At 41.6% G+C, this 25138-nt stretch overlaps 1 protein-coding gene across 1 annotated transcript in view; it reads left to right on the top strand.

Annotated features, from left to right (window-relative positions):
* cnksr3 (cnksr family member 3) overlaps positions 1-24787 on the top strand; it is a 33267-nt gene extending 8480 nt beyond the window's left edge. The window contains exons 2-13 of the mRNA XM_030391540.1: positions 7529-7692; positions 11913-12115; positions 13727-13814; positions 17600-17641; positions 18573-18692; positions 18856-18915; positions 19602-19670; positions 19815-19961; positions 21382-21506; positions 22011-22198; positions 22315-22401; positions 23452-24787. Coding sequence (XP_030247400.1) covers positions 7529-7692; positions 11913-12115; positions 13727-13814; positions 17600-17641; positions 18573-18692; positions 18856-18915; positions 19602-19670; positions 19815-19961; positions 21382-21506; positions 22011-22198; positions 22315-22401; positions 23452-23741 — 1583 coding nt within the window. The 3' untranslated portion in view covers positions 23742-24787. The remainder of the gene's footprint in view (positions 1-7528; positions 7693-11912; positions 12116-13726; positions 13815-17599; positions 17642-18572; positions 18693-18855; positions 18916-19601; positions 19671-19814; positions 19962-21381; positions 21507-22010; positions 22199-22314; positions 22402-23451) is intronic.
* The last annotated feature ends 351 nt before the right edge of the window (positions 24788-25138 follow it).

Raw genomic sequence — 25138 nt, 5'->3', positions numbered from 1 at the left:
TACTTTTTTGCCTCTTTCCCTTCATCTGTGTCTCATCGCAACGAATGGCGTCCCTTAATTATAGTTTGGTCTCAGGGAAATGATGTATAGGTTGTAGCAAAGTGAATGCTTTAGAAGTCCTGTTGACACATAAATAGTGCAGACTGTTATGCAACATCCCATCTTCAGGAGTGTCTCTTGGGCCACACAGAGACAGTGTCCTTATTGCTTTCTTTATTGCTTTCTAACACCTATTGTTATTAAAACTGGGAAACATCAGACCATTCCCGAATTCCAAAAGTGACAGTCTCTATTGTTTGTTGAACTTTCAAGACACAAAGACTTGTGACTATCTTGGGATACTTGTCAACAGACAGAACCACAACAATATGGCAATTGGAGGGGCCAGGAAAGAGGAAAGATTGTGGTGGGTGGAGAAGCAGGAACAGGGCTGAGAGGAGATGGAGGAGGGGGACTTTTGAGACATTTTTGAGGTCTTTGTTGCTTTCTTTAGTGGGTGTTTATGCTAGTGGTAACGAGCTGCAGCGTGGCTGGGCGACCGACTGGCTGGAGAGTGATGGTTGTTTATGTTGGCCAGAGAGGTTTTTGCTCCAACCCCTGCTCCTGTCCCTGTCAAACACACAGGCACCGGTATAGTACATACTCTTACTATTCCTGACACAGGAATGATAAGCTGTTTACAAACCTGTTCTTGAGTGTCACCTTACTGATGTACTCATGAATAAATCAAAAATCTCTCTGTCTTTGACATGAGGTACATGAGTTACAACTACATTACATGCACTACTACTGCTGTTAACTAATCTATGAATGGTACTTACTCAAATCATGACTTAATTTAGAATAATGAATCACCTGAATAAAACAGAGCCATTATTAAATGAATAGTTTGACATTTTTGGGAAATATGCTTATTACCTTCTGTCTCATATTTAAATGAGACGTTTATGCAGTGCAAAGACTGGTAAAAATAAGCATATTTTCCCCATATATTGGACTTAAGCTTGAATCGTATTTATCACACCTGCACTTTCAGTGCTATGACCATTTATAATGTCCTCTGTGGAAAAAAAAGTGCGTGCAAACTAAAAATGGAAATCCAGAGGAAGGTGAACATTCTTACAAAGGTCAGCAGCTTTGATCATTTTAGAATTTGCTAACCAGGTTTCTCACTATCTGTATATAAGTTGTCTCTGTTTTTGGCACTGATATATGAGCAACTTACTGAAACAAAATAACTGCATGATTAACTGAACTAGAAAATAGTTCTGAATAAAGATTACTGGCCTATGTTTGGTGTTAGGTGAATGTGAAGTACATCCAACAAGAGAAAACTACAATATGTATCAGCTGCAAACTCAGTGACCCAGACAACCAGTTTTTCAGTTTTTTTCCCCACACCCTTAGCTTAAGTAGCACCTGTTTTGGTTGCTGCAGGCTTGCGAAGACACTTACAAATGAGCAGCAGTCTGCGTCATCTCTTTTGGTAGTGTTTCACTTGCTCCATCCTCTGATCTACTTGTGACCAGAAGCCATCATGTATCAAGTCATACAACAGCCAAAATAACCCTCACAGGCAATTGCGCTCTGACCTGCAACGCCGCCAGACATCACCTCTTACCTCTCTCCAGTCAGTACTGACTGGACCGTCCCCCCATGGAACCTCAAACTCGGAAATCTTGCAAAGTACCAGCAATGTGACTGAGGTTGTGTGCTGCTAGAGGTGTAGATTAACTGAGCCCAGCGGCTGGCGTTTGTAGTTGCTGATGTGCTTCAACCACAACAGCCCCGTGAACTTTAACCCCCTCTTCTGTCATCAGTCATCGTCCATCACCCCGTGAGAGACAGAGCTGCTTTTGTCTGCCTGTGGACTGACCAGCCTCAGCTGCTTTTTCTCACTTAGAAAGCCCACTGGGGACGTGTAACTGCCATTTTGTAGTTGTCTGTGTTTAAGATTAAGGTACATGAAGTGAAACACTCTTTGTTGGCTGGAGGAAGCAGTGATACGATTAAAACACGGGTCGCAAAGGGTCATAGTTTGATTGTCAAAGAGAGATTGAAAACATGAAAATGCTGTCTATGGGACAAAGTAGCCTGTGCATAGGACTCACCTAATGTGATATTGATTCTCAGTATCCAAACTTATATCCAGTACACTTTCTTGTAGGAATATCTAAGAAACACATGTGAGTATCTTGAACATGGCACAATAAGGCAGATCTTTGACCTACTATCAGTTTTTCAGGAGTGAAGAGTCCCCTAGAAAGCTGAACGTTCTTTACTGTTCTCAGATGAGGACACAACATGCTCAATGGGGAGATGTAGAGCACCATTGTGTAACTCCTATCCCCAGTTCCCATTGGAAGAGCCAGCCCAGTGTGTGTGTACAGGCTTTGTTGTTGTGCTGCTGTGAAGTCATGCATTAGGATAGCTTAGCAGTCGCCGAGAGGAGCTTTTTCTTTCTTTCTAATTACAGCATGGCCTGGTCCAGCCAGAGACCATTGTGCCCGAGTGCTGTGAATTCCCACAATGGAGCTGCTCAGCGGAGAACAATGAGTCAAATTCCTGCCCATTCCCTGCAGGTTCAGAGGCCGGGCTGATAAATAAAGACAGCAGAGATACAGTGGCTTTGCTATTCTACACCCAGTAGCATTCCCACCGGCCACCCCAGTGGGGATATTGGTTTGTGTTTTGTGAATGTTTGTGTGTGTCTCTGTTTGTATGTGTGTGTTACATGGTGGCTAGGGCTCCCACTGGGAGCACAGGGAGGGGTTGAAAGATGGGGGAGGTGGAGGAGGAGGGAGCTTGTTTCGTTCTTTCTGTAGGAGGTGAAAGACCGTTCGCTCTTTTCTGGTGTAATCAAACCCCTGAGAACGAAAAGTTGGCGACCAAGAGCTGCATTGAAAGCATTGTTGATCAAAACTGATCAGCTTTTTTTCTTAAGACATGTCATGTATAGACCTGGTCCCCCCCCCACACACACACACACGCAGTGGGCCCTGAGCTATCACGTTCAAGATATTGAACGACTGTCAGCCTTGCCTGCTATCAGATCTGATATTCAGCATTTTCTTAATCACTCAAATCTTTGTGTTTTGTGTCTGATTGTCGATAAACTCTATTAATAATCTGAATCTGCGAAAAGTTAAATGTAGTGAAAGTGAAAAGTGTAGTATGTGCCCCAAAATGTAGTGAAAAATGCACTAGTAAAAGAACAGTACTTCCATCACTGGTTATTCTTCATTTTGACACTTAGATTTTAATTTTTACTGCAAATTAATATCTGTTCCAAATATCAGTTACTGGTACTGACCCTGAAAAAGCAAATTACTAATGTACTTGGCCATATTAAACACAATCTGCTGTTTTTGTGCTTCTCAACGGATGGGAAATGCTGAGAATATGACAAGAATAGCCCTGCCATTTGCAAGCCGAAGGGTTCTGTTGTTTACATTGCCAAAAATGTGTGCGTACACAGCCTTTAAGTAGGCTGCAGAGCATCAAGGCTTCCAACTGGGTCCAGTTCCACTTGTTGCAACCAGACTGGAATATCTTGGGTTCTCGCTTTCCAAGCTGCCCAGAAATATGCCTGCGTGTGTTTGTACAAATATGCAGCTCTACACTGAAACTGTTGTGTTGATAACCTGTTCTACACATCAGCGATTACTCAGTGGAAGATGGTGGGTGGTTCAAGGACCCCACAGTGAACAGCAGGTGCAATACTGTGACACACAGTCTGGCATTTCCAGTTACCTCCTATTCTGTGTTTGTTTATTGGTCACAGATTTCCTTCAGATTCCTTCTTCTCCCTCATACAGGGAAGGTCTCTCTGTGTGTGAAAACTGGTACTAGAACCAAATTAATTGCTTTAGATTGCAGCAGTTTGTCTGATACAGTGCCATTGTCAGCCAATTTTTAATACAGTTTTTTTAATTTAGTGAGATTGAAAGTTAGTGTTTTAATGACTCTTGTTTTTGTGTATTCCCATTAACTGGAATAAGATAAAAAGTTGGCATTCGCTTGACATGTGAGCTTAATCGATTATCATATTTTTATCTATTTAAATAGAACAAGTTTGCTGTTTATTTGGTCCTTTTTGCAATTGTGTGAACCCCCCCCCCCCCCCCCCAAAAAAAAAAATAACGTACAAGAAACTGTCAGTTTAGTGTCATCTTTATTTGTAGATAAACTCTATAGAGATAGATGGTTTATTGTGGTTTATTGTGTTTTATTGCAATTTTTCACAAGGCTTTCATGAGTAGCATTATTAGTTTGATTTGATGATTGATATTCAGTCCAGTTTGAATCCATTCAAACTTATAATCACAATGAACTTTGGGGGCTGCTATGTGTCTGGTCCTCTTCCACACAGCTACACCCACTTGCTCTGGTTTGAGGACATTTGCCAAGTGGTTCACAGAGGCCATAAAACGCCAAAGCGTTTCATCCTGCACAGGCTTTTGAAAAGCATTCACACAGCTGTCCCTTGTGCCTCCCCCCTCCCTCAATTCACAATAACGTGACACTCTATCGCCTTTACTGGTTACTCTAGCTTTAATGAAAATTGATAGTCTCATACATCCCAGCAGCCATTGATCGAGGCCCAATAAATGTTTTATAAGCCCCACTGTAAGGACACCCCTGTTTATTCAAAAGGTGTCAATGGTTGAGTCCGGAGGGAGAGATTGCTGTTGTAGCTTTCTTATGGGCCCCTGCATTCTGTGGGAGAGTAATACATTTTCTCTGAGAATAGAGGTAAAAGTGCATGGCAATCGCTTGGGCCGTGAAATGGTAAGTCTCACATAAAACACTTAGAAGTCGAAGCTAATGCAGATCAGTTTCGGACCCTGGTGTGACCTGGGATTTCTAAACTATCTGAAGTCTGACTTTTATGGTCAGTGAGCATTCGGATATGTGGTGAGAAGAACACTCTGGAAGTGAAAATAGACTTGGGGAGAGGATAAGCTCTTCATTCATCAATTAGTGGATGCAGAATCATTCCTCCAAGTATGTCTTTTAAGGTCGCTTTCCTATATCTACTCTTTCTCTATGATATTGTGTGGTTTTACAACAACCAGGCTAAAACAACAAACTATTTAAGCCTCAGCAACTCTAATTGTAAGCTGAACCAGGTTTCCCTGGTGCCCTTTCTTCTGGTTGGTGGGGAGGGTGGCACCATTCCAGAGGAAATGCCTTTTTAACACAGCAGGAAGGAGAAACTTCACCCCCTGTAGACCCAACTCTTTCTTTTCATCTGATGGCATTAAGGGACTGGCCCAGTGTTTGTGTTTGTGCTGTTGTGGGTTCAGGCCAATGCTCAGTCCCTGTAAGTCTCTACAATGTGAAGTGGATTCCCTCGCAGACTGATGGCCAGTCAGGGGTTAAGCTTAAAATTCTCTGAAGTCTTGCTGCGGAATTAGCATGCCAGGCAATGAGAAAAATCAAATGAAGCTAACTGGACTTGACTTGTGTGAAGGCTAATGGTTAACAAGTTATGATGGAATTTCCCTTTGATTCAGGGGAGATGACTTGAGGATTGAAAAAGCTTTCATAAGTGAACTTTGATGCCTTAATGGAATTTTAATGGCATTGGAGGGAGTCCTCTGTAGGTAGTGTGGGCCCAAGGGCTGCACAATGCATCATGCACTGTCGTATAGTGTGATTGTGATTTCAATTTATATAATAAATGTACCTCAAAGGGCTGCAAAACCAGTATGTCAAGGAATCAGGAAGCAAGTAACTTGACTCCTGTTCCCTTTTTTTTTTTTAGCTTTGTTAGTCTGTTCATCCATTGCAATATCAGTTTGATCCCCAAGCACCAGCTTTTATCAAATACAGCTGAAGCATTTCAGGTTAGCTGAGAAACGTCTGTGAACATAGCATGTCCACTCCCGCCTCAAAGTGAAAGCCTTCCGAAAAGTCCTCAAAGTCTGATGAAATATGTATTACTCTGAAGTAGCTGTATCCATATACATGAAAGTGTTTTGCGCTAATCTTGCATGATAACTTCGCCTCTGAAACTAATCTTAAAACATTTTCTATAACATTAAATATTCATAAGTAAATAAGCAACAAGAGGACAGTTTGTATTTACCCCCCATAAAGGTAGCTAATTTTAATTATGAACTGTGTAGGTGTTCAAACATGTCGGATGAAACCACACCTGAAGATGTCTACCAAAACAACCCACCAACTGTGGTTCTCTCCTTTTTTTGTTTGGGACATCAAAAACAGAATATTTTTCAATATTTAATTTATTATTTGTGCTGTATTATTATCATTAGGTATTCCAATTTTAAGTTAATTGCATTAAAAGTTTTGATCTGCAAAATAAAATTTGTAACATAACAAGATGTTTTGTATAACATGAGACGGTATACAGATACTGACAGATGCATGGTGAACTTGTTTGGTCAGCCGTTCACCACCACAATACACACACTTCATACGGCTATGCATACTCTCTGCAACACATGTGCAGACTGAGTGTCGCAGAGGCATGAAGATATGAGGTGCCATTCACAAAATTGGCTCAGCGTTCATAGCACACCCCCATTGGGTCCATAACTTCATGCCTTACATTTGATATGGAAGTAGTTATCTTCTGTTGAGTTACGTGTTCCTAAAGAAAAGTAACGCTTTTTGTGACTTGAATGTCAAACTGATAATGTATCTGCCAAATCCTGTCTCATGCTGAAGAATATTATTTGTGTGCAAGTGTGTGTGTGGTACAATGTGAGTGTGTCTTTCAGCTGACGGGTCTTTCAGAAGAGTAGGGCACAGGGCCATGTATCTGCAGCTGCCCCCTCTCTGTGCGCTCTTTGATGGGGAGAAAGATGGTGTTTACTTCTAGACACACAACTAGACACGTACATACACAAAGACTTGTTCTTCACTAAGTTGTCTCAACACTACTTGAAGATCCACTGAGGGGACACATTGCCTGCATTGGGAGGGAATGACTGAGTTTTTTTATGCCGACATACTGTATACAACTACATCATGAGAAGAGCCTGTTGCAGTCAGTCCACTACAGTACACAGTATATTCATGTGAACACACCCTTGTGTGTTCAATAACCACAGCAGTTGGTTGAGCAACGGTCCATCTCAGTTGTTGTTGGTCTTCCCTGACACTGGCACGTTTATTAAAACGCACACACACACACACACACACACACACACACACACACACACTTATGATCTCACACATATAGCAGTCCATTGTTTAACTAGCTCAGCAGACTTATAGAGGTCTCAACCGTTACTGTTTATAGTGTGTTTGTATGGCAAAGATAGCTGTCACACCTGTTCCTTATCTGCAATGCGTGCTGACACACACACACACACACACACACACACACACACACACACACACACTATAAGGTACAGTAGTTAAGCTTAAGTGGGCACTATATATTTTTTATACTGGGGTCAAACAGCTCTTGGAAATGACAGTTGAACAGCAGCAGACTGATCCATACTCTGTTTGTCTAATGAGTCTCTGTATTTGCCTTTTTCATCTCCAGGTTTAGATGACAGCCTGCAGCAATATGTGAGCAACTTTGAGCGGGAAAAGATCAGTGGGGAGCAGTTATTGAAGATCACACATCAAGACCTGGAGGAGCTCGGAGTGGCCAGGATTGGACACCAGGAGCTAGTGCTGGAGGCTGTCGATCTACTCTGCGCTCTGGTCAGTAGATCTCTGCTGCAAATGTGTGTTGCTAATTCAAATACTGTATCAGGAATATCATAGCACAATGAGAATAGCATACTTAAGGTATGTGGCTGAATCTCCAGAAAGGATTTGTAACAAACCATGGGCTCTCCTTTGGTCACTGCCCCCCTCGTCCCTTGCTCTCAGGGTCTGCATTCACAAAAAACTCAGCCTGTAGTTTATGGTTGGGCAGCTAAAGGAAGCAGCGAAGCAGAAAGGCTCATCATTTCCCACACAGCTCAGCGGGGTGTGCAGGCACCACATCACATGAAGCGGCCTGAGGACACTGGGGAACAGCAGTGTCACTCTGAGAAGATGAAAGATGAGGTCGGAGGGAGCTCAATTTGGTAGTTTGAAGCTGTGTGAGTTTATTAGAAGCAGTTATGGTAATCATGTTGCAATGAATGACAGTTTTATCTGTTTGAAAGATAAGATGACATCTCTTTTCACTCAGTCTCCTTCATATAGAAAATACATAAAAACCCAAGCTATATTATTTTGGTCTCTGTTTTCATAAACGGAGATCCTAGGCAGATTATTCTTACTTGCTGCAGCCATCTACTCACCTGAGCCATCCTGCTAACTTATAGATCCCCATGTTTGGCTCTTATTAGTCACTCTGGGAGCAAACCAGCTGCACCTCTGTCCATCATCACAGCTCCCAGAAGAATTGCCAACATATATAGCTTTGCCTTCAACTCTTGAGCACGTAAAGAGCGATGAAAAGCTTCCATGCTCCAACTGAAAGAGAAGCAGGTTTTCCAGCAGATGGGATCGATTTGGAGTTTTATCACTTCCTGTGCCATAAAAGTCCCAGATTGGGCTCCCTGCATTTTGATTAGTGTCAGCATTTCTGTCTTTATGCTCTCTTAAAATGCTGTACATCAGTCGTTTGGAGCAAGGTATTTTTACCCTGAAGAAACTTAAAAGTTCAATTTCCACTCACCTACATGAGTGTGCATCTTGTAACCATGCTGATCTTAAAACTGAAATTGGAATGGGTTTGGATCAACAGATTTTATGGCTCAAAAAGATGTGATTTGTCACCTCAGCACACTGAGCTAGTATGATATACAGTCTACACCTATGCTGGGAATAACTTTTGATGACCCAGGTCAAACCAGAAAGTGCACCAGCTACATTGATTCATCTTCTCTCCTTGTTGCACCTTTATTCTGCCTTGCCATCCTGTATATGAGGTGCAAAGGCACCTGTTTTTCTGCCTCTGAGCTGGCAAAGGAGGTAGTGACAGTTGCCTATGACAGCGGGGATAATGATTGTTATTGCTGTGTTATACCATTGTTAGCAAGGTTGCTTGACATGTATGTATAATGTCACACTAGATTATTTTGCTTGCGGAACGATCACACACTGAAACAGCATTATTTAGCCATCGTTTGGTTCAGTGTAAACCAACAAAGGTGGCCTAAAGTAGGGCATTTGTTGGTGGTGGTATTGCATGATCTGAAAGTGGACACCTGGAAGCACTTGGCACCTACCACACCTTTTTTGTTTTGAAAGATTTACTCATCATAGACTATATAAACCATATGGTACATCATGTGGTCCATAACTTCTTTAACTATCACAGTAATCAGGCGCAGATTTTTGTTCACCCCTAGAATGCTGACATCAAGGCAGTGAATCTGAACTCATTTTCCTCACGAGCAGCATCATAAATTATGCTTCCAAAGTGCTTCCTCAGCATGGTTTCGTTATTTTAAGTGAACCCTTTTCTTTGCACATGAACTTCATTCCCCTATCAAAATGTACGGGTAGTTTCAAATACCATGTCTGTGTGTGGTTATATACACTCTTATTTAAATTAGTAAGGGTTTAATAAGGCGATTAAGACCAGGAATGCTGAACTCTCAGCAACCGTTGACCTCTGACTGAAGCAGTTCAGCTTAATGTTTTTTGTCCGATAGGGGTTTCCTTAATAAGAATGAGACCTTGGCCTTCCAGTGGCCCCATGGGAGGAAGTGAGGCCCCCGATTCAATTAGCTTTAACTGTGGCAAGGTCACTGCTACCGACAGGATCACAGGCCACCAGTACCCGAAATCCACACACACTCCCCCCTCCGACTTTCTCTTTTTTTGTTTACTGTTAGGTCAGGCACTTCCTGTTGAAGCAGTCTCATTCATCTCAGAGACACTTTGCTCTTTGGCTTTGCTCTTGAATTTCAAAAGTTTTATGGCACATACTCCAAATGTGGCCCTTATAATTGTACTTTTTAATATATCAGGGACCAGAGCTGTCCTGTTGGCAGTTTCAAACCTGAATCCAAATGAATGATTGCCTAACATACAACCCCCACTGCCCTTTCGGAAACATTCATACTTGTGCTTCTCTTCCACCCAAAAGCTATCAAGAACAAATTGCTGTCTAGGGACAAAGAAAGAACATTTCAATTAATTCTACTGAGCCATGATGTCTTCTGCAGAGTCAGTGTTGAAACCCAACGCTTCTTTATTTATTCTCAGACCCTAGTGACCCTCCCAGCGCAGCATGATATTCACACACACATTAGCTCTCTCCAGCAGTGATTGAACATACAGTATATGACAGATTATCTGGCCTCGTCATGAGCTGCAGAGCTGCTTTAAATGTATTTTACCATCACCTAGGGCTGAATCTGTCCCAAGGTATAATGTTACACTTAACCTTAGATTGCACATCATAGCAACACACTCTCTGTAGCTTACAGGCATTTGTATCTTTTCTTTAAAGTCAAGTCACATCCATGTAACGCCTGTGGTGAGGGCAGGAAGAGCTGTGTTGTGATAGCCGTTCTCCATTTCTCCCGACGACACATATACCAGTGTATAGTATATACTTCAAAGAGCCCCAACTCGAGCCAACACCAAAAAGCTTCTAGCATCTTGACTCTAGATTAACTGAATGTCTATAAAAAGACACTGAAATAATGTAAATGTAAATTGTATTTGATTGGAACCACAGATTTCACTCAGACTTGGCTTTTAGCTCAGCTGGCAGTGTGGGACAAACGTTTGCTGGACATCTGTGGGCCAGTAAGAACTGCTGTGACTGTGTGATTAGCCTGCTAATGAAAAAGCCAGGAGAGACGTTTGATCTGTTAAAGGCTCCCACTGTCTTTGTGCTACTTTCACTGTGTGAGTGACTGAATGAGAAACCAAAACATCAAATATTTTCTTTCCTTTATTCCTTATGTTCCCTTAGTATGTTTACTTATCTTTGATGATGTTTCAACAAGCCATACCATGCCAAGTGTACCATGAGTAAAGCCATGTTCAGCTACTGTTTGACTAGCTCAATCATACCAGTGAATCATTCCGTATTGACACAAGTGGAACGATTTCCTCATGTTGGAGAGAGGCAGTGGAATAAAAGTAGAAACTAACCACTTGCAGATCTCCTTCATTGTTTTCCAAACACGTGCCGTTTTGCTCCTTGCAAAGCATATTTAGCTACTGGCACTCACACATTACAGCAGCATTGCTGGCAGCGATGCAACACCATGTAAACTGGTATTTTCAAAAGGAGCTGGGCTACCCATCCTCTGCTTACCTTTAACCAAAACATTATTCCACACCTATTAATTCAGTCAAAACATTGGCAAAAAGCAAGCTCTTTAGAAATATTTGACATGTTGTCATGCTAAGTGTCAGATAAATGCTTTACTCTTAAAGAAACAAATGTGCATGCTGCTGCAAGTGAGTGAGTGCCCTGCAGTAGTTTAGTCCACAGCCATTCTATGGTACTGTACTTGATGACCCTTGAAGGCACAGAGCTCAGCCACTTTTGTGCTTGTGAATAACCTATAAATTCGAGGAATGCAAAAGCAGGAAACAACCCAGGCTCAAGAATGCAAACTTTGCTCTACTTGATAGGAATCAGGTGATGGCACGTGCACACCCTCCCCTGCATGTCTTGGAGCAAACCTGAAGACTGGAGGGTATATTTCATGCCCGATCTGTCCTCACAGACAAGTGCACATAAATTATTTCTTTCAAAGAAATGATTACAGCCCCTCATTGTACGGGAAACAACATGTTTTATTGGGAGTAAGACTCCCTTGTTGTACAAAATGAGAAAAGTACCTCCCAGGTCTGGAGGAGTTGGAGTTTTTTTTTGCTTTGATCTTAAGTTTGATTGACTATATAATTCCTACCTCAATCATTTCACCTAGTTTTGCATTGATTTATTGTTTCAGAACTATGGGGTAGAGACGGACAACTTGAAGAATCTGGTGGTGAGGATGAGAGCTGCCACCAACAGTCTGCACATGGCAACATCCGACCGCAGGAAAAGCCCAGCGTATGATGGCAGCACCTCACGCAAGCCACCCAATGACTTCCTCACCTCTGTGGTGGAGCTGATTGGTGCTGCAAAGAGCCTCCTGGCTTGGCTCGACAGGCAAGAACAATTTTATAACCACCTACCTGTGCGCTCTGAATTAAATCAGATTTCAGATGGGCTGCAATAAAACACTGCTCAAACTAGCTGCACATGTATAGATGCTTTAGATTTTAGTTGGTCTCTGTATCTTTAAAAGGAGGATTTTTTTTTTCTAAAAGCGCAACCTTGTGAATAAATGGGTATAATGATATTTGTATTAATATGACCTGCTCCTGCTCCCAAACGCATTACACCATAAAAGCACAGCATATTAAGCAGGTTGCCAGGATTAAGTGTTAGCAGGCTGAAATTAAGCTTCTCTTTTTGTGGCAGGTCTGGCTAAAGCTGGTAAGGTGACGTCAGGATATAAATGGTAGTTGTGATGTCGAGATGAGAGCAGTCCAACAGCTTTTAAAAGTGCTGTGCTAAATGTTAAATTACGTCTGTGAGGTTCACATTAAGTTCAGATTTTTGTTGGACAAAGTGGTTTTGTTAATACTATCTATCAATTTAAAGTTTCTTTAATAAGATTTTTCTTCAGGCATAATTTGATTTAATGAGCCACAATCACATATTTTGAATATGTTTGGTTGTGACATTCTTGAGTTACAACAAAGTCCGTCTGTGACAGGTCACCCAAACACAGTAACCAGAGCAAGGGTCACTGAGTCTATTAAACAGTAGCGTTAACAAGTCAAAGCTGACTTCACATCAGTAGATCACATATGCTCCCACATGCTTTATTAGATATGCCTATACAGTCCAATGCAATCCAGCCACATATCCTTCATAAAGTATATAATGGCTGGGTTTTGTGCAAACTTTCCAAGGATTTAATTAATCTGTTTCTTTTACTGCAGTCAGTTAGATCTGGTTTACTGGAGTGCATTATATTCATTGTGTTTCTATTTTTCTTCCTACCTAATTTTTGTAATTTCAGTATAATGCAGCCAGAGCTGAACCTGATTACTTTCTTGATTAATTGATTAGTTGTCTGGTCCAAAAATGTCAGAAAAATAATGAAAAATGTCTGGTCAATGTTATTAAGGCCCAGGGTAAGGTCCTCAAAGGTATTTGTTCCACAACCAAAAGATATTAAAAGGGCAATATGTAACAATTGGTTTCTTCTTGAATTCATACACAAACAAAAATGTGGTGACACCATATCACCAGAGTAACCGCTACTAACTGTAGCTACAGTTAACTAGTTAGCTCAGTTAGCCGTAGCGGTAGCTAAATGAGTAAAGAAATCAGAGAATATTCATCTTTTTAAAAAGCTGGAATCAGAGATTTTTGTCTTTTTTTATTACTTAAACTGGTAAATCGCTTATCAAAATAGTTTCTTAATTAATGTAATTGTTGACAACTAATCAATCAATTGTTGCAGGTCTAAATGCAACTGAGCTGTATTGGAAAAAAATGAGATTTTACAAGTGTGCCTAATAAAGTGGTGTTTCTGTTTTAAACATTATTAGTGCATGATGCTGAATATCAAATATTATTGTCATATATTTTGAACTTAAAATAATACAGTCATGGAGTTTGATTGGATAAACCAGATCTGAACCCAGCTCTGCAGACCATCGCTGGTTCTTAATGTTCTCCCTTTCCTTCTTTGTCTGCTTACAGGACACCTTTGACAGGGATCAGTGACTTCACAACCACCAAGAACAAGATCATTCAGCTGTGCCTGGAGCTCACTACCACAGTTCAACAGGTCTGCACGCTAGTTAGCTCAACAACACACGTGTAGCCAGTCCCTGGGAAACGCATACACACAATAGCTGTGTTTTCCACTGAGCACATACCAGCCAGAGGGCACAGACATGCAGGATAAAGTGTAGGAGAGGAGAGTTATGGGAAATGTGGTCTGGCAGCCATGACATAAGCCTGAAGCCAGCAGTCTGAGCACATTATTGCAAATACCGATGTTTTTCTTGGGATCTTTTCCTCCTCATGCTGGCTAATGAGGAGACCTCCTTCGTGCAGGGACGTTTTAATGGTAAACGTCGCTTTTGTGTTTCCAGTTTCATAAAACTCCACTGGCGCACTTTAAAAGGTGGCTGCCAACATTCCCCAGGCTGCACTTCTCTCTCAGCCATGTGGTTCCTGTTTTTGCTTCTCCATGATGCTCGCAGTGGGAGACCAAGCCATCGGAAAGAGCTTCCTGTGTGTAGGTTTAACCCAGGGATAAGGAGGCGGTCCATCTAACTGTTAGATAGATGGTTTAAACAGAGCATCAGGATACATCTTCAATATTTGACAACTTTCTGCAGAGAATTGCTCGAGCATTGCATCATGATACAATTGGGTTTCCTTCTGGCGCTTGCATACAGGCAGTAGTGGTTTTTTTATATATATATATACATATATATATATATATATAAAAATATATATTTTTATATATATATAATCACTGTGTACCTTTATTTTGATCAATTTATATATATATATATATATATATATATATATATATATATATATATATATATATATATATATATATATATATATATATATATATATATATATATATATATATATATATATATATATATATATATATATATATATATATATATATATATATATATAAATTGATCAAAATAAAGGTACACAGTGATTTGCCTTTTCTTTCAGTACCAAAACCATTAGCTTGTGTGTACAGAAAAGCCCTGTAAGCAACTCATTTTACACTGCCGCTTGAAAGTGGCTGCCGAGACTGCAGGTGTCACTTTTAGGGGTTATTGCATCAAAATAAATTCCTTTCCCAGAGTGCCCATTTCCTTGCCAGAGTCTGGGATTTCAGCACCTCTGGTGATTTACTGTGGATGTCTCGGTCATGGTCATCCAGCAGAAGTGGGGGTATACATTTCCCACACTGCCATATGGAGTGGAGAGGTTATGGTGTAGAATAAACTCCTGATAGGTGCTGAAAGAGCCTTGTAAGACTGCAAAGACTTTCCCCCAGCGATTGGAGGAGGGATGCAGTTAAGCCCTCAATATCGGCTCATGGCAACATATATTACTGCAGAAAACACAGTGTCTCAACTTGCACACAAATTGCAGACCATAAGTCTCCCTTTGCTTTGTGCAGGCCAGAGTATGAGCCACTGGTTAATAAAATAGGCTGCACAGACAGACTGCCACAGTGATTAGTTTTATGATGGGGGAGGACCGTGTGAGGTTTGCCCAGCTTGTTCATGAACTTCAGCCAAGAATTAGAGCTTTTCAGATCACACAATTTATGTGTTCTGCCTGAATGAAGCCTGTGTGTGTACACACAATGGGACATGGCTATAAAACTGTGAACGCATCACCCATCTTGGGTGACCCATCACATGTGGAGGTCATTCTCTTTAAAAGATTGCACTTTTCATCCATCCCCTGTGTCTTTTATCTGTGCTTCCCACTGAATTGTTGGATCAGATGTAAAATGTATTTCTTTCTGTTTTTAACAGAAAAACAGATTCCATTATGTAGGCCAAATACTGAGTTTAAAACCAATATATCCACGCCAAGTAGATGTGTTATGAATAACACAACGTCAAAGGGCCAGGTCTTAAGTTTTGTAGTCCACAGACTTTATTCACACCAGTGTAAAGGGAGCTATACTCCAGGTTTCTGCACATTGCCAGCACCCTCGGCCACTTCATTGCTCGACCATGCATATCCGCTCCAGTGGCGGATCAAAGGCCCAGAGAGCAGCACACAGAAAGTCATCTGATCCACACCGGCTGTGGGATCAGGTCCATAACGTGAGGGATCAGTACACACGGGGAATTGTCTCTCAGCCTCTCTCTGTGCTTAGTTATGATCTGGCTCCTGTGTACTAAAGGGACTATGAGTTAGACAAAAGATATGGGATTCATTTGGATATCACGAACAGATCTCAGAAGGATTATCTGCGAACTGCTATTCACGATTTGACCATGAAACAAGGAAAATGTTCCATAAATGTCAAAGCTTGGGAGATGTGCCAAGCCATGTCTGCGGCATATAATGATACTGTTTTGTTTCATGACCTCTAAACTTCGAAATATGTATTTTTAGCTCATCCCTCTTGGCACAGTCACCAGTGTAGTCATCCAAACATTGGCCAGTCTCTAAAAGAAATATGCAGCTACATGTTTATGTGAGAGTAGCCAAATTCCTTCTGAAACCACCATATGTTCTTTGCAGACTTCAGAAAATACATTGTATGGAAACATTTTTGGACCACAGTATATAAAATGAAAAACTATGATAGCGTTTTCCCCTTCTAAATGTTTCTACTGTTTTTTCAGTCCCTGTCTCTCCCCCCCCCCCTTCCAAGTAAGGGAATGTGGCAAAGTCACATGTATATAAGGCTTTACCAAGTCCTTCAAGGGTTAGGGTCAGGTACATTGAAAGTAATACTTAGGGAACACAGGATGTCGTCTGTTTTGATGTGAAGCCATCATTCACAGACACAGACGGTCCAGACAAGTCTTGTTAATGCAAACAAACCAACAGTATGACAAGCCAAGTGCATTTGAAAACAAACTCTCCCCTTTAGCCCAGAGGAATGTGCAAGCTATGGAAATATGGAAAAACTTGCTCGACCCCCCATTCGCTGTCTGCACAATGGATTTACAAAGAGCAACAGAGCTAGCTTTGTACATGGCACATGCCTATGCATGTCACTAATACTGTGAGGGCCACAACACCAATTTCCCCTTTATTTTGCATTAACAAAGGCTTGTGGCTTGTGAGGGCTCTGTTGAAGTAGATTTTCTGTTCTGACTAGTTTTGACAGAAGCATTTCACCTGTGTTTTGATGGATGCCTTCCCTTGGGGCATTCCCACCACACATGCACATGCACTGAAAGAACCCCCCTCACTAACCAGAGGCCCCTTTCACCACCAACAACACAGTTGTCAGGGGGGGCCGTTGCCTCAGCTGTGTTGTGTCCAGCTGCAGTCTATGAGTGCTGTGTTGGGACTCTTGGAGGGGACCGTGGTCAGTCTTTCAGCTGACTTTGCAGATTTTATTGTTGGTTCTCGCCTCCAAATGCTCAAGATGACAGCTTCTGTGTTTGGAATCCCCTGTGTCCACCAGCCCACCCACCTACTTTCGACTGTGGAAAGCAATGATGCATCCAAATGTGCGCAGAAAACCAAAGTACTATTTAGATGAGTGCTTTCTGAACATCAATGCATGTTTTACCCAATCATTCCCTACCATCCTATCTTCACATTGTTTCTATATGACTGTTAGGATGGTATTTACGTTCCAATGTAGTTTTCCAAACCACACAGCAATTGTAGCTTCCCGAGAATTTAGGCAGAGAGGTAATTTGAATCTAAAAGCTGTTTATTTGTGGCTGTTCTCCATTTTCTCATTTCTATATATGGAATGCTGATTATATCGTATTCACCAAATCCCTATACTTTTTCTGCTCTCTAGCCATTGAATAGCCTCTTCCCTGTTGTTTACTTGCTTACCCGTCTAATCTGTCATCACTGTCTTCTGTTTAACAGGACTGCAGTGTTTACGAGATGGAGGAGAAGATCCTGGAAGTTGTAAGTTTACTGCATCTCCTTTCTTTGTTTCCTGTAATGTAATCTAAATAAGACCCAAGGTTCTTATATAGGGGGAGAAGGTCTGGTTGATCATTTGGGTGAATTTCACTTTACGTAGAGAATGTGTGACGTGCTCTCAGGGGCAAGGTCAGATTTCTGGTTGAATGGAGCCGACTGGTCTATAGGCTTGCCAACGGAGGAGGCGGCTCTAATACGCCCCCGGCCATCAATCAGTGTTTCCTGTTGCTGACACTCTCCAGACCCCTTGGGCTAATACTAGGCTTCCTCTTAGCATTCTGTCTTTCTCTTAGACAACCCAAGTGAAGTTCACGTTAAAGCTCTTTGTCCATTTCTTTGTTTCACACTATTTTGCATTTCCCTCCTCTTGTCTTTGTTCTCATCTTTGTTCCCAGCTTTTTCTCACCCTGCTTATTTTTTTATTTGATGTGCTACATTTAATTTTACACCATTTTCTGTTTTATCCCGCTCATTTCTTTGTCATCTCTCTCCATAAGCTTAAATAAAGCTTCAGAGATCGACCCCTCTAATGAAGACAAATTGCAGTTTTTGTTCCAAAACAAGAAAGGGACAAAGCGGAAAGTAGGGGTGGTGCACACAACGCTAATCTCAGTGTTGTGTGTGCACTGGTATGTCCAGTAAATAGCACTCTAATGCTCCCTTTTAGCAGATCTAGCCTAAACATACACAAAGGCAAGTACACAGGGAGTAAATGCTGACTAGGGCTACGATCTCTGTGTCACAAGTTGCTGCGTAACATGACTCGTTACAACCTGTAAAACACAATATCTCCACTGGTAATTAAATTCTCAATACATCATTAGAGGCACTGCTCAAAATCACACTGAGAAGTTTCTTGTGTTACTTGTCACTTTATTAATTTCTGTATGTTATTTTGCCTTTTCCTCTGCAGTCTAAGATTTTGAACAACATCTGTGATCAGACCGTGAGAACCACCTCTGACCCCCTGATGAGCCAGTCGGCCTGCTTGGAAGAAGTCCAGCTGACCAATATCAAACCAGGAGAGGGCCTGGTAAGGAATGCTTGGAGATCGTCTTCCTCTATTTCATCTTCCTTATGGCTTTGAAGGCCAGGAATGCATGCACTGTGTGTCAAATTGGGACCCTCACATCCCTCTGGGAGTATTGTATTTTGACTGAAACCATTAATAATGTTTTGGTGTTTTTTTGCCGCAGGGGATGTACATCAAGTCTACCTATGATGGGTTACATGTCATCACAGGAACCACAGAGCATGTAAGTATGTCAGTATGCTGACCACATGATACATTCAGCCCTTTTCAGCGCTTGATTTAAAATGAAGAGAGAGAGACTGGTTGTAGTTCAGATTGAAAGAGTTGGCCATCACATCGTCTTCGAGACATTTTTGTGCCTCACTCGTAACAAAAAGCTTATTATATCCATTGAAAAGACACCTCATTCTCATCCTCCTCTTCATCCTCCTCCTCTGCTGAGGGCACACTGACTTATCTGAAGGAGTCAAGAACTGCTCATCCGTAAAGGCAATTGTTTGTTTGTTTGATTCTGCACTCCAGTAAACCAGTAAATATCACAAACAGCCTCCACAAAAACAAGTCCTACCTTTTCCCCACACTGAGACAACAAGTTGGTGACTAATGCACCAGCATCACTGCCACGCTCGGATCCTCACGCCTCCGGTGCTTATTTGTGAATCAGGACCTGAATCATCATCAATAATGACTCGTTAATCCCGTTTGACATCCGTGTGACATGAAAAACAATTCAAGTGTTTGTTTTTTCTCACGATTCATACTTGTTTGTTCTTCTGATATTTACTTAACAGAGAATTTCAAATGCAAGACTGCCAGTCACTTCGTTTTCAATAAGGCTGTGAAGGTGTGCGCCAGCAGCAGGTGAAAGCGGTTTATCAGGCTTTGACTTTGTACTTGTTTGTTCTTTAGTCACCTGCAGACCTGACCAGGAAGATCCATGCTGGTGATGAGGTGATCCAGGTTAACCAGCAAACAGTGGTAGGAACCTGTTGTTGTTTTTTTCATCCCTACACATATATCTATATATTGACTGTACATAGTATAAAGTTAACATATACTTGATACACATATCTGGTACTCACGATAAATATTAATGGAGTATATGTGTTTCCTGTCAACCAGGTTGGCTGGCAGCTGAAAAACCTGGTTATGAAACTGAGGGAGGACCCCAAAGGTGTTGTTCTACTCCTTAAGAAGAGGCCCACAGGCACCACAGGTTTCACTCCCGCCCCGCTCAAGAACATGCGTTGGAAGCCCCCAGTACCACAGGTACACACACACAAGCTCCCACACTTACTCCTTTCATTATGGAAGATCAACAAAAGCCTGTGCCGTCTAGTCACTGTCAACCAATTATCAGCTTTTTAGGGAGTTGGTTCCAAAGAGGCAAGTTCAGACAAGTGTCGCCGAGCCACCCTGAAAATGCTGCCAGCTGAATTGAATACAGCATTGAGAGCACAGCGTCGGAGCAAACAAAGTCTCATGATGTCATTCAGTCTAGGAGACAAAGCTCCCAGCCTGTAGTGTTGCAGTCTGGTTAGATGAGTATCTGGTTTATTAAAAAATAAAGTGCCCAGATGTTGCCATTAAAAAAAGAAGACAAAGACACTTAGGATAATTCATGTTATTCGGGTTCACAGAGAGAAAACACCCCAATCGTCTATTGTTCAAAGAAAGGTCAGGGGTAGCTGATAAATATTGAACTAACAAGGTTATGTGACTGTGATCTAATTTCTTGTTCTCCCTCATGTGAACACATTAGGCTTAACTTAGCTCTTAACCACATCTCTGCACCTGAGTCCCCTTTAACAGAGACAATAAGCCTCTTGTAAACGGAGACTACCCAATTTAAAGCTCTGGCATTATCTTATCATGCGTAGCCTGGTTTACAGTCTGAGAAGACAGGACGAGACGATATCAGATAAGAGTGGGTTACTCAAAACAACAAAGAGCCTCTCAACACAAAGGTGGCCCATGTCAACATGTCCAACGGCGTCTTGTTTTAACAAGAAGTCTGGCATATCAGAGTTGGCCATCTCAGTTTATCTGCGATAATAAGGCTCTAGAAGCCAAAACAGAGACAACAAACACCCTGATCCAGGTTTGACTGACACTGTCTTTGTAATACTGTATAATTTGGACACATGGGAGCTATGTGGAAGAGGAAATGGGGGGGGAATGATTCATGAGATCCCAAATCGGATGTTAAGTTTGTCATTAATCCATCACATCCACTTCAACTGTATCATCAGACATATCATTAAGGTCTGATGAGAGCAGCGGTAAGTATGAGTTGTACATTCAGTCAAGGACACAGTGTTGACGAGTGTTGGGAAACATAACTGTGGTAAATGAGTACAGTTTTAAGTACATGTCTAGTTGGCTATTTTGGAGTTCAATTGCAATTTTTCCATACCTCAAAACAAGAAGGTTTAAACTCAGGGAGATGCAGCGAAGCACTTGCATGTCTCACCACATGTGGTAAACTCCTCCCTGTTGTCAGCAAGTCTTTTTTGGTCTTAATTTGGGATTTGGAAGAAACGGCAAGCAATGACTTCATTTGTTTTCAAGGGTAAACTGATATCCTATATACATACAGTACAAAAGAGGCATATTTGGGATGACAGAGAAACTCAGTTTTCTCTTTTTATTTAATTGGTCTGAAACTAAATGATGCTGTATTTTTCAGAACAATTCCTCCCTGATCAGAGCCCAGTCCCCCTGTGGTTCAGCAAATGGATCAACCAAAAAGGAGAAGCCGGCTCTCCTGGACTTGTATATCCCCCCGCCTCCACCGATGCCATACACCCCACGGTGAGCTGTTGCATTTCATCTGCCAAGCGCAGTAATTTATAAAGGATTTTTAGTTCTAAAAGTTAGAGAATAAAACACACATCCTAAAACACTTTAAGCAAGACCAACTGCCACTCTGCAGTGAGTGTCAACCTATGCAACATTTCCTTATCCAGGCCTTTGAGGCAGGTGGATAATGATGGTGTTCCACACCCGTGACCGCTTGACCACCCACGCCTCCTACTGCACATTCTGTTCTGCTTGTCTTCAGCCCACTCTGCCCCTACCAGTCCCACCATAGTCCTTACGCAACAGCTGTTTCATCCTCCACCTCCAGGAGATGACAGAGCGTAGTCACGTTCAGTTAAAAATGTTGGACTGAATTTTAGTTTGTTGTGTTGTCAGATTTTTTTCACGGCAGTTATAATAAAATTACATTTTTCTTACAAATAACCCATATTGTGGTATACTATAAATTGTGAAGTGGCATTTTAAGTTGTAATCGATCATTGTTTCTCCACACAGTGAGTCAAGAGCAGACACCTTCTCCAGCATTACTAAAAGACCAAAGGGCTCTGAGTCACCAAACTCCTACCTGGACCAGGAGAGCAGAAGACGCTGCACGATTGCAGATTATGACAAATTAAGCGTTGGCTGTCCCATCGAGGCCAATGTGATTCAGCCCAGGATGAGGGAGCACAAGCCCTCGCGTGGTCAGTAATTTGTCATTCAGGGAGTCTTATAAAAGTTTCCACTAACATATATGGATTGAAAATGGGAGTCTTGAAATAATTTGTTTTGCTAAATAATATTTTGCTTTTGTCTACAGGGAAGCCCCGGCCCCTTTCAATGCCAGCGGACACCTGTGTTGGATTGGTAGATCCCTACGCTAAGCCATGGGCACAGGGAAGGAAAGGTGTGTATGAGCATGTTTTCACTAACTTGTGAAACACCTGTCTTACCTGCGTACACCTCACTCTAAAAATTACATCTTCAGAGTCGTACAAGGATACTTTTACATACTCATGGTCATGAGCAACAAAGCTAGAAAACATAAACATAGCACACTCCACTGTCGTTTGCAACCAATTACAAAAACTTTGAAAGATTATTTTTTAGGAATTTCCCTTGACATTTGCATCCATTCATCCATTGATCTGATGAAAGGTCATGTTTTAAAATGTGCCTCAATCAAAATGGCATACATTATTTAACTTGTTTAATTAATATGAAGCTGGAGCCTGCAGCCAGGTAGATAAGCTTAGCAGACAGTTGAAAGAGCTATCCTGAATCCATCAAAACCGATATCCACCTATTAGCACCTCTTAAGCTCATTCGTTTATGTTACTTCTCATTTGAAATGAGCATTTAAATTGAGATATATAATTCGCATCATACAACAAAATAATGAATAAAAAATTGCTTTGAGTGGTTATATGAGGCACAGGAAGGTTGACAGGGCAGCTCCAGGATGTCACTGCTCCCTGCCAAGAAAGAGTCCTGCACTCAACCTCCTGTGAAAACCACAAATTGTGAGTTTGACACTGTGGTTTGTGGAGATAAGTCTAGCAAGGTATAAGGTCTTAATTACTGTAGTGAGTGTTACAATTAGTACGCTTTATAGAACTCAGTAATTGGTTAGCTTTGGAGAAACTTGGAGCTGCATTTTGTTACCAGTGGACAGAGACAGGCTCGCTGTTTCCTCTTGTTTCCAGTCTTTATGCCAAGTTAAGCTAAGCTTACTGGCTGCTGGCTCCAACTCCACCTGGAACAGACAGAGATGAATGGTATCATATTCTCATCGAGAAAGCTATTTCTTCATTTCTTACTTGACGTATGGGACAAGTCTCAAAAGTTCTGGTATCAATAAATGTATGTTTTTTTTAATGATATCCATGTTCATAGAAACATCTTTTGTTGGTATTAATAAGCTTCTCATCAAATTCTCATTGTCTCTGTGCTTTAGGTGAAGACCTCCTGTATAGATACCTGAGCAATGAAAGGATCCCCACCATCGCAGAGGAGGTCCCCTCCGTGTCTCCACCCTACAGGCCTGCGGGGGAGCGCCACCTCGTCAGAGTGGACCACATCAGGGGCAGCCGCTACTACTCCAACTCAGACCTCCACAACAGCGCCACCATCCCCTACCAGGAGGACATGAGAAAGGCCCCAGTAGCCCCCGCCTCCAAGCGCACAACGGCAGAACGCTCACTACTGGTCAGTTGGATCACGCGGCTTAAGCTATTGACTCACTGATGATGCGCTTCCTGTCCGGGGCTTCCTGTTCCTGTCTTGTGTCCTTCCTCAGTGCCTTTGATTTTTTAACGTCCAGCTGTTTTTTTGGCAGCTGCGGGCTTTTTCTCACACTCCTCTCTCCCCCAACCTCCATACTTCCCTGGTGTTACTACTACTACCAACTACTACTCCTCAACCAAACCTGCTTTTGTAGTACTCACTACTACATTACATCATCACCCCTCTAACACTGCCCACAACTCTCCTCGTCTCTGACTAGAAGTCCCATCTCTGCCTCAAGAGGATACGGTTTGTTCAGGTTTAGGACTCTTTGGCCTTGTGTGCCATTTATGGACTCCTCTGTACATACTTATTAAGTTATATCATGTTTCAGTTGAAATGCTCTCTGGTACCATTATTTAATACTTCAGAATACTTGCCGTACATCACTTCAGCTAATTTGCTTGTTTTGATTTTATTCGCAAAGATTAGTCATAAAAATACAACTTACTAAGTGAAACAAACAGCATATTTTTTGTTAGTGAGACTGTGCTTTTTGTATCCATGTTTTTCTTTTCAAATGACACTTTTGTGATCGATTAGTTACATTACCTTCTGCCAAAGGTTGCCTCTTGAAAGCTATGCATATACTTCAGAAAGATTTTTATAGTCACTTTAGTTGACAATGCTGCATCGGTTGGTAAAAGGATGTTTATATCTTGTTACTGGCAAATATTTGTGCTGGTTTTAAAGCTATGCACTCTTCAGTAAACTTTTATATCCTGTGTTTAAGTTTACTCTGCAATTACCAACCTAAAGAGCCTATAAGTACAGCTTGTTGACAGTAATAAATGGTCTTTCTAAGCTAGTGTTTTGAACCAATCTTTTAGGACACAAAGGTCAAACGGCCTTCCATTAGCTCATGCTGTGGAGAGATGACAAATCACAGGAGACAGAATGACAGTATTATTTAAGAAACTACAGGGAAGAAGTGTCTGTTTTTGCTTTATCTGCCTTTTGTAAGTTTTGAATAGCGTTTTATTAAAAATTGCAGTTCGTGTCAGTGATCTTTTGTATTGTCTTTATTGTGGGTGTGGAATTACTGCTTGATATAAAACTATACTGTAGCATGTGGGCTGATTTGTTTTCATTGTTGTTCTAGTTCAGTTTACATACTGAAATATGCCATATTTATCACAACAATCTGTTGGTGGAGCGCAGCTTAAGTCATTAACTTCCACTCTCGAGCCTGCTGGCTCTCTAACCTGCTTTGACCTTTGAGGTGAACCCTGCCTCTGTTTTTTAAGCATGCGGTGAAACAGGATAGCTAATGTCAGGTTACCTTCTCTCCGTGTCTCAGATGGGTGATGCTTATGTAACTGCTTCCCTCTTTGATGAACTTTAAATTCCAGCTGGGG

Source organism: Sparus aurata, chromosome 16 (genome assembly GCF_900880675.1).
Source record: "Sparus aurata chromosome 16, fSpaAur1.1, whole genome shotgun sequence".
Lineage (NCBI taxonomy): Eukaryota > Metazoa > Chordata > Actinopteri > Spariformes > Sparidae > Sparus > Sparus aurata.
The sequence above is the reverse complement of the archived record's forward strand: the minus strand, read 5'-3'. Positions and strand labels throughout refer to the sequence as shown.